This window comes from Condylura cristata, unplaced genomic scaffold, assembly GCF_000260355.1.
Source record: "Condylura cristata isolate star-nosed mole 26May11 unplaced genomic scaffold, ConCri1.0 scaffold00031, whole genome shotgun sequence".
In the NCBI taxonomy this organism is placed as follows: Eukaryota; Metazoa; Chordata; class Mammalia; order Eulipotyphla; family Talpidae; genus Condylura; species Condylura cristata.
In genome coordinates this window covers 12,778,418-12,793,197 of record NW_004567132.1, presented here as the reverse complement: position 1 = coordinate 12,793,197, position 14,780 = coordinate 12,778,418, and the positions used below count along the sequence as shown (strand labels likewise).

General features: G+C 35.0%; 1 protein-coding gene across 2 annotated transcripts in view; it reads right to left on the bottom strand.

Moving 5' to 3' along the window:
• Nucleotides 1-2,006: 2,006 nt before the first annotated feature.
• Nucleotides 2,007-14,780, bottom strand: part of APLF (aprataxin and PNKP like factor) — a 43,970-nt gene continuing 31,196 nt past the window's right edge. For both annotated transcript variants that reach the window (XM_004691346.2, XM_012731454.1), the window contains 2 exons: nt 7,763-7,809; nt 2,007-2,763 (listed from right to left, as the gene is read on the bottom strand). In XM_004691346.2, the coding sequence (XP_004691403.1) occupies nt 2,558-2,763; nt 7,763-7,809 (253 nt within the window). In that variant the 3' untranslated portion in view covers nt 2,007-2,557. The remainder of the gene's footprint in view (nt 2,764-7,762; nt 7,810-14,780) is intronic.

Sequence of the window (14,780 nt, the reverse complement as noted above, 5' to 3'; positions counted from 1 at the left end):
CGTGGTTTCTTGCTCCTCAGGGTAGGTTAGTGGATTATTTGGAACAATATCACTATTCATTCATTCTCAATGTAATATCAACATTTAGGAAAAATTGTACTCACAAAAAGTTTCCATTACAATAAATGGTGACAAAAAGTAGGATCTATTTCTAGACACCAGATTGTCAACAAAGCCATCTTCAACTGTGGGGGAAAAGACACAAGTTTGTGTCACAGAAAAATCTCTACAGTTTTCCAAGGTCCAGAAAACCCAATTCTTATCAAGGAGTCCACACAAAAAAATTGCTTTCACAGTATGGAGATTCTTCAAAAAATTAAAAACAGAAATTTCATATATACAGTTATCCCACTTCAGGTTTTTACTCACAAAACAATAATTCAAATAAATATATGCCACACTCCATGTTTACTGCAGCACTTTCAATGAGCAATAGAAGGAAACAACCTAAGTGGCCAGTGACAGATGACTGGTTAAAACATGTATGTATGTATGCACAATGGAGTACTATTTCGATAGAAAAAAAAATCCTGCCATTTTCAGCAAAACAATGTAACCAAGAGGATATGTTTAGTGAAGTAGGCAGACAGAGAAAGACAACCACCAGATGATTTCACTCACTTAGCTGTATCTTTCATCTGACTCTTTCTGAAATAGATCCTTTTTCATCCAGTGGTCTAGTGACTAAATGAGATTCTTGAAATTTGTCAGCCACTCAAGTGAAGTAATTGAACCTGGGGAAGGTGTCCTAGTCAATCTCTACTTTATAGCCAGTTGGTCAGAAAGACAAGCACCTGAAGTCTGAAGAGGAGAGGGTTGTGGGAACTTCCTTCCTGTGGCCAGTTGGTCAGAAACCCAGGTAGCAGTGTGGGCTTACAGTTGTCATCTTAAATGGAAGATGATTTTGGGAGACCAAATCTATGGGATCTGAAGCTATCTCTGGGTAGAGCCATAACTGAGTTGAATTTTTAGGACACCCTGATGGTGTCTGAAAACTGCTTATTTGTGTGGAGAAGCCCATATACATCCCTACTGGAAACTGGTTTCAAGGATACCCATACAACTAGATTTTATTTATCCATCCATCAGGTCATAGACATTTAGATGTTGCCATTTTTTTACCACTATGAATAATACTGCTGTAGACATTGTATACAAGTTTTGCATGGGCACATATTTTCAGTTCCTTTGGAATATATCTATGAATGAATTAAGGAATACTTAAAGGAATAAGTACAGGGGTGAGAATAAGTTCAAATATTTTAGTCATAGTTTTGCCAAATCTCCAATACTAAAGGAACATTGGAATGGGAAAATGAGTTCCCATATAACAACAGATGCAAAGTCAAAATAATAAGTAGTAATAAAAGCAATACACTCTTTAAAAATAATATTTCTTAAAGAGAATAATATTTATCTATTCCTTGTCAGTTTAAGTAAATTTAATGTTATACAATGTACATGGAAAGATATTTGAAAGCACTGAGAAAATAGTATCATCGATATTACTTTTCTTGCACTTTGAAGATAAAAACATTTAAGCCTCTGAAAATAGAAAATGTTAGTGTTTAACGAGGACACTTCTGGTTCAGTGATTTATAATTTCAATAAAATCCCCACTGCTCTGTGTACACATACTCAACTGTTACTATATTTCAGAAATTTTATATCATCTAAAATGAAGATTATTATGGGGCTAAATAGTTTAAGAAAAGATAGATACTTCATAAAATAAAGAAAGGATTTTTTGAAATCTGGCAGACAACTTACTACTTTTATCTGAGAACAAAAAATGGTTTAGCGTTAAAAATCATTCCTATATTCTTAAAGAGCACATTACCTTAAAATAGCAAAGCAGGACTTTAGTTTTAAAAGAAACTTAAATTACTTGAGTCTTTCTACCTTTAAAATCAGACATAAATTACATAGGTTGGTCATAAAATAACATTCCTTGCATGGTAAGTATTTCTATAGTCTAGTTGCATTTATGTTCAGTATTCATTCAGTTCTAATTTCCCCATATTTCAAAGAGTGAGACTAACAGAATGAATGAAAAAATTCACAGCTAGGGTATCAGAAAAATAGCCATTGATGGCTGCCATTTTTCAAAATCTGGCTCTGCTGGAAGAATTACTTCAGTGGCAATGAAAGAGGCATGCTTTTTCACTCACGCTGTAATTTGTTTGGTGATACTTACATAGTATTCTGTAAAGACAGACGCTGGAAAAAAATAAAAAGACCAAACTTTTGTGCAACCTGCATGGCTCTAACTTTTTATTACCAACACACAATATACATTAAAAATAACCACTATTTATCTTTAATTCTCTGTCTGCTTCCTACTTTACAGATGAGGTAAAAAGGCAAAGCAACAAAACAAAATCCATCCATTGCACTGAAGGTTGACATTTCAATGTTTCATTGGTAAAGAGTCAATAGTAAAGTCATAACTATAAAAAGAAGGAAAACAATTATTGCCTAAGTGCCTCCTTAGTTCCTGAATTTTTTCCCCATAAAGATAGAGTAAATGGGAGTCATAAATTATTGCAGAGAAGAGTCACTTTTTTCTTTTCATAAACCTTTTGGCTTCTTTCAGAAGCTCTTCTACATCTTCCTTCTCTTGATCTTCTTTTCCTGGTTCCCAATCAGAATCTTCATCTGTTGGCTCATAGTCTTCTTCCTCATCATCTAGAAAGTTGTCATTCAGGTCGTACTCATTGGATGGCCCAACATTATCACTGTCTTCATCTGAAATGCTACCCACTGAGAAACAAAAGTTTAGTATATAACACATCAACTACTACTCAAGCTGGGGGTAGAGATGTCATACTGTAAAATGTCTTTCTTCATCAAAAGAATAAATTTTACTTAGCACAGAGCTAAGCATACTAAATTTCTAGAAAGGGATTAAAAAGACTATTGGTGGCTGTCCCTGATGGTACAACGGTTAGGATGCAGCAATGTAAGCTTGCTGCAGCAGCTTCAGGGTGAGTTCAATCCCCGACCAGGAAGGTGATCCACATGACGCAGCAGACCTCTCCTGTCTTCCTGCCTGCTCCTCCCCTCAACAGTGTACTTTGTTGATCAGCCTGTTCTGCTCCACATTCTGTCTTTGGTGAATCCTCTCACCACCCCTGCACCTCTGGCCTGTACCCCAGTTCTGTATGCATAAATAAACAAATTTTTTAAAAAATAGTTATTTAGGGCCCTCCCTGGTGGCGCAGGGGGTTAAAGCACAGCATTGAGAAACTAAAGCCTCTTCTGCATGAGTTCGATTCCCGCCTGCCCCGGAGGTGACCACATGGCGTGGCAGCTTCTCCTGACCTGCCCGCTGCTCCCCTCAGCAGTGTACTTCGTCGATCTGCCTGTTCTGCTCCCCACTCTGTCTCTGGTGAAGCCTCTCACCACCCCTGAGCCTCTGGTCTATACCCCAGTTCTGTATGCGCAAATAAATAAATCTTTAAAAAAAATAGTTATTTATTATTCTAACTTTCCCTTTCTTGAGCTTCCTGAGAAACTCCTGATATTGCATCCTGTGAGATTTCTAATAATGGTTAATATCATGATCATAATCGCATTGCTCTGTCTTCCAGAATGGTAGAAAGTAGTACTTGTCAGAGTTCTTTACTGCCCCACCCTGTGATATGGTTATTTTTCCCAAACCCACTGAGCTGACTATTTCACAAAGTGAGTAGAAGTATAATGTGCCTCTTCCAGGGAGTTTTCTCCTTTCTGTGGTTCTGCAATTGCCATATACCTTGTAGTATGAGAAAAATGTGTCCCAGATAGGAGCTGATCTTTATTCCAAAATGAGGACACACTTGCAAAAGGGCCCTAGCCAATATGCAGCTCTAACAATAAAGGAGAAATACTATTAGTTATTGTTGCAGAGTACTGAAATTCATGGATTATTTGCTATCATGTCAATCCTTGCAAAACCTGATCAATATATAAAGGTTACGATCACCTGAGAAGATATAAATTTATGTATTTTGGAAGACTTAGCTTTAGCTCATACAGATCTAAGATATTTGTACAGTTTTTGTTTCAGTAAGACTAGGATTACTATGGTAACAGTCATTAGAATTTACAACTTTTTTATATAATAAATATAATTTTCTATTCTGAAATCATTTCTTCTCTCATGCCACTGTTTAATTTTTTTCCCCACAGTGGGCAACAGAGTTGGTTTAAAATAAGGCAGTAAGAGACTCCAAAATGATGGGGCACATTTAAGAAATAAGCAGGAGCTTCTATCTAGAAATGCTCTGAATGGAAGAGAACAATTTCTTTGATGAACAGCTTATGTATGGGTTAAAAATAATTAATGTCTGTACTTTTGTAGCTGCCTTAGTTAATTTTCTCCTAAGATGCTCACATGTTACAGATGGATATTACATAAATGAAACTAAAGGAATTGGTGGGGAAAAATTAATGATGAGAAGGTAATTGATCTGTTCTCTTAACTCCCATATCTGAGTAGCTTTTTTAAACCTTATATTAACTATTTACCCCAGAGAGGATTTGAGAATAATAATAATCACAAATAAAAGTATAAGCTAACAAAAATGTGGAATATAAATGTCAAACTCAATTTTAACATAACTATTTTAAATTATGCATCAAATTTCCCCCTGAGTTTTCTTGCCAATCATCATTAGCACAAAATGGAGAGACTTACAGTTCCCTCAGGGAAATCTTGCACTGTATTTGTATACATTTCTTATCTTTGAAAACATCTTGAGGGCATGCTTTAAGTAGCTAATCTCAATTTTAGTATTACTTTTATGATAAAATACATTTAAAAACATTTAGAGGACAGTTTGCAATTGGGGGAGGGAGTGAGGAGTCAAGAACATTAATATCTCTGCTCTTGTCCATTTGCTCTTAGAAGTATGTCATATACATAACTCATGATACCTCAATAAAGAGTTCCCTTTCAGATTCAGAAAATGATCTCAGCACATTTATAAGAAAAGAAGAGAGAGAGAGAGATGGGGGTTGGGAAGAGAGAGTTGAAACAACTTTTGGTTCTCCTATTCTGACTACTCTTTCTCAGTCTCCCTGCTCAATAATTTTCATCTTCCCAAGCTCTTAATCTAGAATGCTCTACACACTTCTTAGATAATTTCTCCCAGTCTCATATCCTAAATCTCCAAATTTATATCATAAGCACTGACCTCTCATTTGAATTCCAGGCTCATTTATCTGAATGCTGGTGTTATTATCTCTGCTTGGATGACTAATAGGCATCTGACATGTAACATTTCCAGATCACAACTCTTGAGTCTTATCATCCAAATCTGGTCATTCTTTTACCAATCTTGAGTATAAGACTTCTCCAATCTTCTAAATTCCTAGTTGTTTTTGGTAAAAATCTTAGAGTCATCCTTGAATATACACTCACTAAAAACCCAATATCCAATATTTCAAGAGATCCTATCATCTCAATCTTCAAAAAACATTGGCACTTTTCATAAAGTTCACTCTAATACCCTGATCCAAATATCATCAACTTCTTCTTGGCTTACCCCAACAGACTCCTAATTAATTTCCCTGTTCCCACTCTTGTCTATTCACAGACAGAGAACTAGCCAGAAATTCTTCCAACATCTTTCTATCTTACTCTGAATAATATATGAAGCCCTCATTACTAAGTCTTGGCCTCTAAGACCCTACACAACTGACTCACTGTCAGCCTTTTGACCTCATCTACCATTTTCTACTTACCCACTTTGTTCCAACTTTACTCTCTCTTTGCTATTCCTCAAACCAGAAAGCAGGATTATCTCTAGGGTTTTGATCTCATTATTTCCATTGCCTGTCATCCTCATCCCTCAGATAATTACCAGCACTGCTCTCTCCTTCTGGCTTCTGCTCTAATGTCAAATTATCAGACAGAAGCCATTTTCACTATCCTATGGGAAACAGCACCCTCCTCACCCCATATATACCATGATATTCTGTTCTCTTATACAGCTTTATTTTTCTTAACATTATATGATGTCATATAACTATTTTATATGTGCTGTCCACCTTGGTTAAATTCTGCAGGGACATAGTACCATTGTCTTCACCCTACTCTCAGCTCCTATAATGGTGCCTAGCACAGAGAAGGAATTTAGTGTATAAATAAAATCTGTTTAATGGATGAACAAATGCACCACTTATAAATCAACAAATACCTTTAGTTTTACAGAAACCCTTCTTATTGTAACATACACTTTTGATCACTAACCTGCCTGTCAATACAGTAAACTGTATTAAAGGCTTATTTAAATCCTGCTAGTTGAAGGGCCTTTCAGCCTCAGTGAGTTGAGAAGTTTAATAGGCAGGCTCATAAACATTCATGATCCTTTCATGGAAGGTTCAGAATCTATCATCCTCATTATAACAGAACACACTGTAGCAGGAACGGGCACTCTGTACTTCAGGTGAAAGCACCTCGACAGCCAACGTCATGACAAGGGTAAAGTCAGCTCTAGAATTCAGTTCTGTGTCCCGTTAGTGGTACCACATCAATGACTCTTGACTGTGTTTTAAATGCCGACATGTGATTATCTTTGTGGAATCAATTCATTCCTGGACCCTCATAGAGTTAATTCAAACAGACTTTAAATATCCCATATTACAAATGTAATCAAGAATGAAAATATAAATATATAAACTTCATACCATATTAAGTACTGTACACTTGTGCCCAGAGTACTAAAACACTAAATTGTATTTCAATCAGAAATCTCAAATGGAATTCCCTTATGGTAAAAGTACAGGTTAGTGTATACAAACACGTGTGGACACAGTATGAATAGTATTATATATTTTTATTCTCTCTCTAATAATGGGGCTCAACTGGTTACTGATAGAAATGATACAAAGAAGCCAGAATTTGTTAAAGGGAAAAAATAATAGCTTTTATAAAGAGGGGAAACAGGTAAAATGAATTGATATAAATAGGATAGATGGACAATCAGTACTGCTTCCAAGTGTCTATCCCTCTTTCTCCTTTCCCTAGTACATTAGTTTCTATTGGGGATCCTTTTGTTTCTGACTCTACTCTGACTCCAGAAATGGTACAAATTAATCAACGGTGAAAGTGATTAGTTTAAGAGTAAAAATGAGACCTAGATCAACTTTTAAAAGTGATTTTTTAAAAGCAATTTTTTTGTGATTTTAAAAAGTGATTTTTTGTGATTTTGGGGATAGTGACAACTAAAGTTTTCATTCTCTCTCAGACGTAAGCACAGGTGCCTATCCTCCCAGCTGAGTAAGAGTGCATGTTGTTCTTTCTCTGCCCCATGGGGAGAGAAGTCAACTTTGGGATAATAATGACCCTTCTTAGGACAGAATGGCAAAGGAAATTGCATTGCTGGTGATGTTATTGACATTATATATGAGTGCAAACAATAAATCTTGTCTAAATCCAGTCACACTTCTGTACTTCTCAGTTACTGATATCAATAAATTCACATTATCATTTAGGCCAGTTCAATATTTTGATTTTAGGTACTTGTAAACAAAAGAATCCTCACAGACACAAGGACAAACATATATTGTTAGGCAATGATGGCAGTAACTTTGTTATGTGAAAATTTTATAGTTTTTTTTTTTAACCAAAGAAAAACTAAAATTAGTGACTCAACAAGTTCACAGAACTAGAGATTAAAAAATATATGTATTCTCAATAATTGGAAACTACCTAGGTTGAATTAAGAGAATAACTCGAAGTATCATTTTGAGTTTCTGAAGGAAAATTACTTACCTGGAAGTGTACTGTGTCTATATTCTATCTTGTGCTGAGGATTCTTCCTGAACAAAAGAAAAAGAAAATCTGGTTTCCCAATTACTAAAAATTAATAAGTCTGTTTAAATTAAACCAGAACACTTGTCAACCTACAAATAAAACTACACTCTGATAAGCCTTTTGTTAAAAAGCATTTTTTGTGTGGCTCTTTAAATACATTTACTGAGTGCCTACTCCCTGACAAGCATATTTCTAGATGCATAGATAGGACAGTGAGGCACACAGGGCTCTTCCCTAGTAACTTATACACTATAGAAAGGCAGGTTGAAACAAATGTATTATATTCCTAAAATATCAATGGTGTCTCATATATTAAAAACACAGTACATGATTACACCAAATTTCTTAAACATGTCAGATAAATGAGTAATGTCTAAAGGGATACTTTTAAGGCATTTTTAAATCCAAAGAGAAAAGCTTTTAAATCATGTTTCTCTTAAAATACCACTAAATTGTGGCCCTCCCTGGTGGCACAGCGGTTGTTAAAGCACAGCACTGAGAATCTAAAGCCGCTTCCTCATGAGTTCGATTCCCGCCTTCCCTGGAGGTGACCACATGGTGTGGCAGACCTCTCCTGACCCGCCCGCTGCTCCCCTCTGCAGTGTACTTCGTCAATCTGCCTGTTCTGTTCCCCACTTTGTGTCTGGTGAAACCTCTCACCGCCCCTGAACCTCTGGCCTGTACCCCGTTCTGTATGCACAAATAAATAAATCTTTAAAAAAAAAAGCAAAACACTAAATTGTTATGAGAAACAGGAATTTCCCCTCTTTTCTCCACAATTTGCATAGAGAAATTCATCTAACATATTCCAAAGTGAAACAGAACTACTGAACATTTACTTTTTATCATATGTACATATGATCTCTGCTATTATTTTAACTGTTAACCAAATGCTTGGAAACATTACATATACAAGTCATTCTCCAGATAATGCAAACCTGTCCAGACAGCAAAAATACAAAGTACTAACTAGTTGATCTTGGTCTACTTAGCAGGTTAGGGGACTGACAAAAGAGAGCTGGGGGACACTGACAATAGATAAGAGCTGAAGTGAATGGTTCACACGAGGGCTCACCAGGAACACACAGAAAGTGCTTTATCTTAGGGCTTAGGAGGCAGTAAGTAATTAATGTCAGCCATTGATTCATCATTCATCACTGGTCCAAGAAATAGCCACAGAGCACTTATTACATGCCAAATACAGAGTCAGTTGTCAGTGACACTTCTTATTGCTAAACTCTCTTCTTTTTTCTAATAATCTTTTCTATAATATAAGCAATGAACAGCCTAAGAGTGCAACCACAGTGAATTAGGTGTAATTCAAGTTTCAAAAAGTAGAGAAAAAGATTCTACTAAAGATCAAGTATAGGAGTACTTAACTCAAATTTGAACTATTGATGGAAAAGAAACTTCAAGATTGAGAAAAATAAACCCAACAACTTAAATGTAATGAAGAACTCCACAAACAAAGTTGTAGTAAGGATTTATGGGATGATCTTTCCCTACTGAACACAATGGTGCAGATTACTGCACCTTAATTCAGTCTTCATTAAAATACAGTTAACACTGGACAGCAGGGGAGGAGGAACAGAAACTGAAAGACATTAACACCAAAGGTATTTTCCATGGATAATCTAAAAAAAAGATTGCCATTTGAGATCTCCAAGTGGGGATCTTAGTTTCTGTTTTGCTTTTATTTACAAAATTCTTTCTCTACATCTATTGATAGGACCTTTTTTGTGCCTTTTGTTGATGTAATGTAATATATAACTGACTTACATATGTTGAATCTTTCATCCTTAGAATAAATCCCTTTTGGTCATAGTACATATTGCTGAATTAGATTTGATAGTGTTTTGTTGAGGATTTCTGAAGCTATGTTCTTCAGATATCCTGTACACAACTTTCCTTTTTAATGATTATTTATCTTGGCATTGGGTGAGCTTATTTCTGGTAACTGTTTAAAATTACTTTTTACTAAGGTAAATACACTGGTAGCTTTTATTTAAAAAAAAAAAAAAATTGGCCCTCCCTGGTGGCACAGCGGGTTAAAGCACTGCACTAAGAACCTAAAGCCACCTCCGCATGAGTTCGATTCCCGCCTGCCCCTGGAGGCGACCACATGGCGAGGCAGACCTCTCCTGACCCGCCCGCTGCTCCCCTCAGCAGTGTACTTCTTCATTCTGCCTGTTCTGCTCCCCACGCTGTCTCTGGTGAATCCTCTCACCCTCCGCATCTCTGGCCTGTACCCCAGTTCTGTACGAATAAATAAATCTTAAAAAAAAAAAAAATTTAAACCTACTAAAAATTGACAATCAGCACCCAGAAATTTTCAACATCTTTCAAGTATGCTTTCATTAATGTCCAATATGATGGATTTTTTTTATTTAATAGGAAAAACAGCATTTTTTGCTCTTTACTATTTCTTAAGAAAATGATTGTTGACTAGAACTTAAAAGAATTACTTGTAATGTAAACAAAAAATTCAAATTCTCATTGGCTGTAGTACAAAGAAAAAACCAGTTTCTAATAATTTCTAGACTACTGAGTTTTATTGAGTTAATGTCAATACTGTCCTGATTTTTCCAAAGTTTATCCTTGGAAATGCAGTTTTGCTATCATTAAACAGTACAGAAAATGCCTATTTCTATTAGTCTGAAAGAATACAATGTGCAGAACTTGTTTTGGAGTTACACCTATAAAGTTAATAATCAAAGAACTTACTGAATCTTTTTACACACACCTAAAGCTAAAAAACATTATAATTTCCTGCCATTAACAAGTTATATTACTTCCCCAGGAAACAATGACAATCTGACAATCACATTAAGCAGAGTCCACTACAATCAGGTTCCTGAGATACTGACAGCTCAGCACCACAAAGTCACTTAGCTCTAGTCGATCAATCATGCAGGTCTGTAGAACAGAGTCTTCCCAAATGCTAAAGAGAAAGATGCCACAATGTCTTTGGCCTATTCTCATCTTGCTTGTTAAACTTTAGATCACCAGCATTACAGTATGAAAGGGCTAAAACTAAATGCAAAGCATGCCGTTTAACAGTTGTATGTTTCAGGGCAAACCCTATGAACCAAGTCTCCAATTCCTCATCTGTAAGCAGGGATAATACTGCCTCCTTCATACAGGGTTGTTTCAACAGTTAAATGAGGAAATGTATATAAACATTTGTAGGCTATTAAGCATTTTACAGGTGTCAGGTTATTTTTATAGAAATAGATATCAGTTTCACATTAAGATAGCTGACAATGTATAAAAACTCACCATGCCAAAAAAAGTAGTTGCCAATTAATACCAAATAGCTGAATTTTGCCTTTTAATACCCACAATTATTATGGTTGAATATTGCCCCAATTGAATTTTATACATTTAAAGAATATTTTCTAATATTTTTCTATGCATAATCCATTTTCAAAAATCACTTATTTCATAAGAAGTCTGTCATTTTCATGTTAGTCTAAGTTACGACTAAATGGCAATTCGATTCAGCTTTTTAGGGATATATGAGCATTTGGATTAACTTTCATGGACAATACTAAATTCCCTCCAGGACTGTTTCCTAATAACAAATGGAAATACTTATACAGAGTTCATTTATAAAATTTTACATCAACCTTTTCACAAATGGCATTTTCTGTAGCTCATCAGGCCTCAAATATTTTCTGATTTTCTTTGTATTGTTGTTAATTATTAACAGTAATCTCTGGGTTCTAAACATAGGGCTACATACCCCCAACTACACTGGGGTTTCCATTAGATATTATATTAAAATACCTATTTCTGAAACATTTAATTTTAGTAATATAGACATACGAATAACACATATCTGACACTATAGAAAGAGGAAATTACAACCTTTAAATGTATCAGAAGCCAGACCAATTTCTTAATTTCCTCCATCTTTACCGCCTTAGTCACCCCCACATCACATCTTGCCTGAAGCACCAGGCAACTTAACTGATTATCCCCCTTCCTTCTCCTGCCCTCCATAAATTTGTTCTCCACATAGCAACCAGAATAAGTCTCTAAAAGTAACTGACATCAGGTTTTCTTATTAAAAATCTGCCAATAGCTTCTCACAAAATTCTCCACCATACCCGACTTCATTTCCCACTGCTTTCCTCCTCACTATTTCCCATGAGTTGTGTGTATTTTTCTAAATGCCCTTACTTGTTTCATCTCAAGGCCTTAACAAATTGAAAGGCATTTTCAACTTTTCTAAGTTTAAAGCAACTATATGTAAGTTTGACTATATTTTTACACTAAGTCAATAGAAAATGAATTCTATATATTCTAAACGCAGTACTTAATTTAACAAACAAGAACAGGAGTAATGAATTACATATAATCCTATCAGACATCAGAGGAAGTAAGTCAGGTGATAGAGACAGCAATCACTGAGTTATTCTGAACATCAAGTGTCTACTGTTCTAATTCAGACAAGTACCAGAAGTTAATCAACATATTAAATTGGGCTAGTCTTCTGTCAGATTGTAAAGTACAGCACAAAAAGAATAAACCAGTGAAATGGACAAGGTACCTAAAATGACATTAACTAGTTCTTTCAAGTTATAATTTCTCCAAATTGAGTTAAACTTACTAGATTTTACAATATCTCAGTCAGAGAAAATGTTAATAAATCCTATAACTCTAGAAAAACATAAAAATTAATAATTAAATACCTTTCTAAATATCTATCACTTCATCATATAGGCAATGTATGAATATATAAAGTATTTCATTTACTGTAGTGTGCATTTAATATGTGATCCACATCTGCTTTTCCATTTTACTCACAGGAAAATGAAGTAAGCATGCCCATACATATAGTATTGTGGTTTTCATATTTGCTTCATGGTAATAAAACTTTTGACCATGGATGATACTAGGAAATGATATTTAATGAGAATCTGTTGGGAATTCTGGGAATTTGAGAATCTGGGACTCTCAGGGTTTGCCCTGAACCATACAACTGTTAAACGGCATGCTTCAAATTTAGCTTTGGCCCTTTTGATCCCCAAATTTATGCCCTTTCATATTGTCATGCTGGTGATCTAAAGTTCACCAAATTGTACATCAATTAAAGATCTTTTACATCAAGAGTCTGATTTCTTAACCCTGAAAATATGTTCCCCCTTAGTAGGCTGGAGTCCCTGGGTACCCCTTGGCACATGGTTATAGAAATTACTTTTAGATTATACAATTTTTTTATTTTCTAAATATAATAACTTCTTGGTGATTTTTGTGGGTTATTTTATGTTCTCTGAGACTTCAATGTTTTTCCCTACAACTGCAGAAAGAAACTAGCATGCTTTTGCTTTCAAGCAAAGTAAATTAGAATATTTTATTCTTTTGAAATATAAGACTAATATCTACTGTAACACTACCTAGTATAGGCCCCCCAAAAATATATAGTTGCAAAGCAAGATTGCCAAACAATAACTGAATCATAATTAACTTCCGTTGAGTTTTAACGATGACACAAAATAAACCTACTATTCATGTTTTTTCTCACAATAATTATAGTTTGATAAGGGTGGATAAAAACATATCTTGCTTCTGCAAGTAGGATTTCTATTATCTCGCTAATATGAAACTTTCACTAATTCAACAAAGTGAATTATCTGAAGTTTTTGTTGTTTTTTTTTTTTAACTTCAAACTATTTACCATTTGGCTAAAAAATCAATCCCTATTAATACTTCATAAAACCCTGACTAACCATGGTGGTGTCAAGTCCTGCCATGGGGAAATGCTAGTCTGAAAGAGTGGGAACTTTGGCAACTTAGGCAACTCACTAAACCTTTCTTAGTTTCCATTTCATTATGTGTAAAACAATAGTTACAGTAAGCAATCATATGTAATATTCTCTGAACTGTGATTAAAATTAATGAGAGGAAAGTAAGCTTAAGATTTTATCTCCAAAATGAACCAGGATACCAAGGAGATTAACAGATGAAAAATGTACACTATATGTATATATAAATACATCTAGATATAGACATGAAAATTTCTATGGGCATATGTAGGTCACAGGTCTTGGAATAATTTCTCTTGATTACTTCCTACTCTGGTCTCTTATGGAGATTGATGACATGAATGTAGTAATATTCTGACATCATTATTTTGCTGTAAGGCATTGTACTTTGTTTCTATTCTTCTCAAGAATCTGAATTTGCTTCTAAAAAGGATGCTGGATATCATGATAAACCAAAAATTTTATTTTAACAACTAGCAAAAAGGGATAAGCTATACAAATTATTTTTATGAGAGAACTGTGGGAACAATGAAAATTTTAGTGCATCTAATATTCCATAGAGGGAAAGCCCTTTCAAGGTAAGCTGACAATCATGGGCAGGTTCCTGCTTTAGAGGTATTTGTCAGATATTGGTATAGATAGAAGGTAATTTTAATGAAGCAGAAGAACTCTATTTGAGAAGAAATAAATATAGAATTTTCCATGGTCTCATAGTAGTGTCAGAACAATTTGGAAACTAAGAAGCCCAATAGAAAGCATTTCCAAAGAAATGTTTGAAAAATTCCAGGGAGTTATGAGAGGCTTAAGGTCTGGATCAAAACTTCAAAATAGTGAAATGAAATCTCCAAATTATGGTGTTTCAGGGACTAAGTCTTACTAGGGGAAGAAGGGATCTGTAACCAACCCATAACTAGCTTCCCCTCAAGAAATGTGTCATAATTGAAGATGGATGGGTGGTAGGTTAATGGACCAGAACCTGCAAAGAGAAGCTTCAAAGCTAGAAAAGTAGAACTGTACCTTTCAATCAAAAGTCTAGAAAAGCCAAGTGAAAGGAACAAGAAAACCTAAAGGTAGACTGAGTTTTATTAAAGTATCAACCCACAATTGCCTATCCAAATCTGATTGAACAGCAATAACTAGTGTCTATCTGCCAAAAAGAGCGGTAGTCTCACTAATGGAAGCTAACATCTAAAGTCCTTACAATT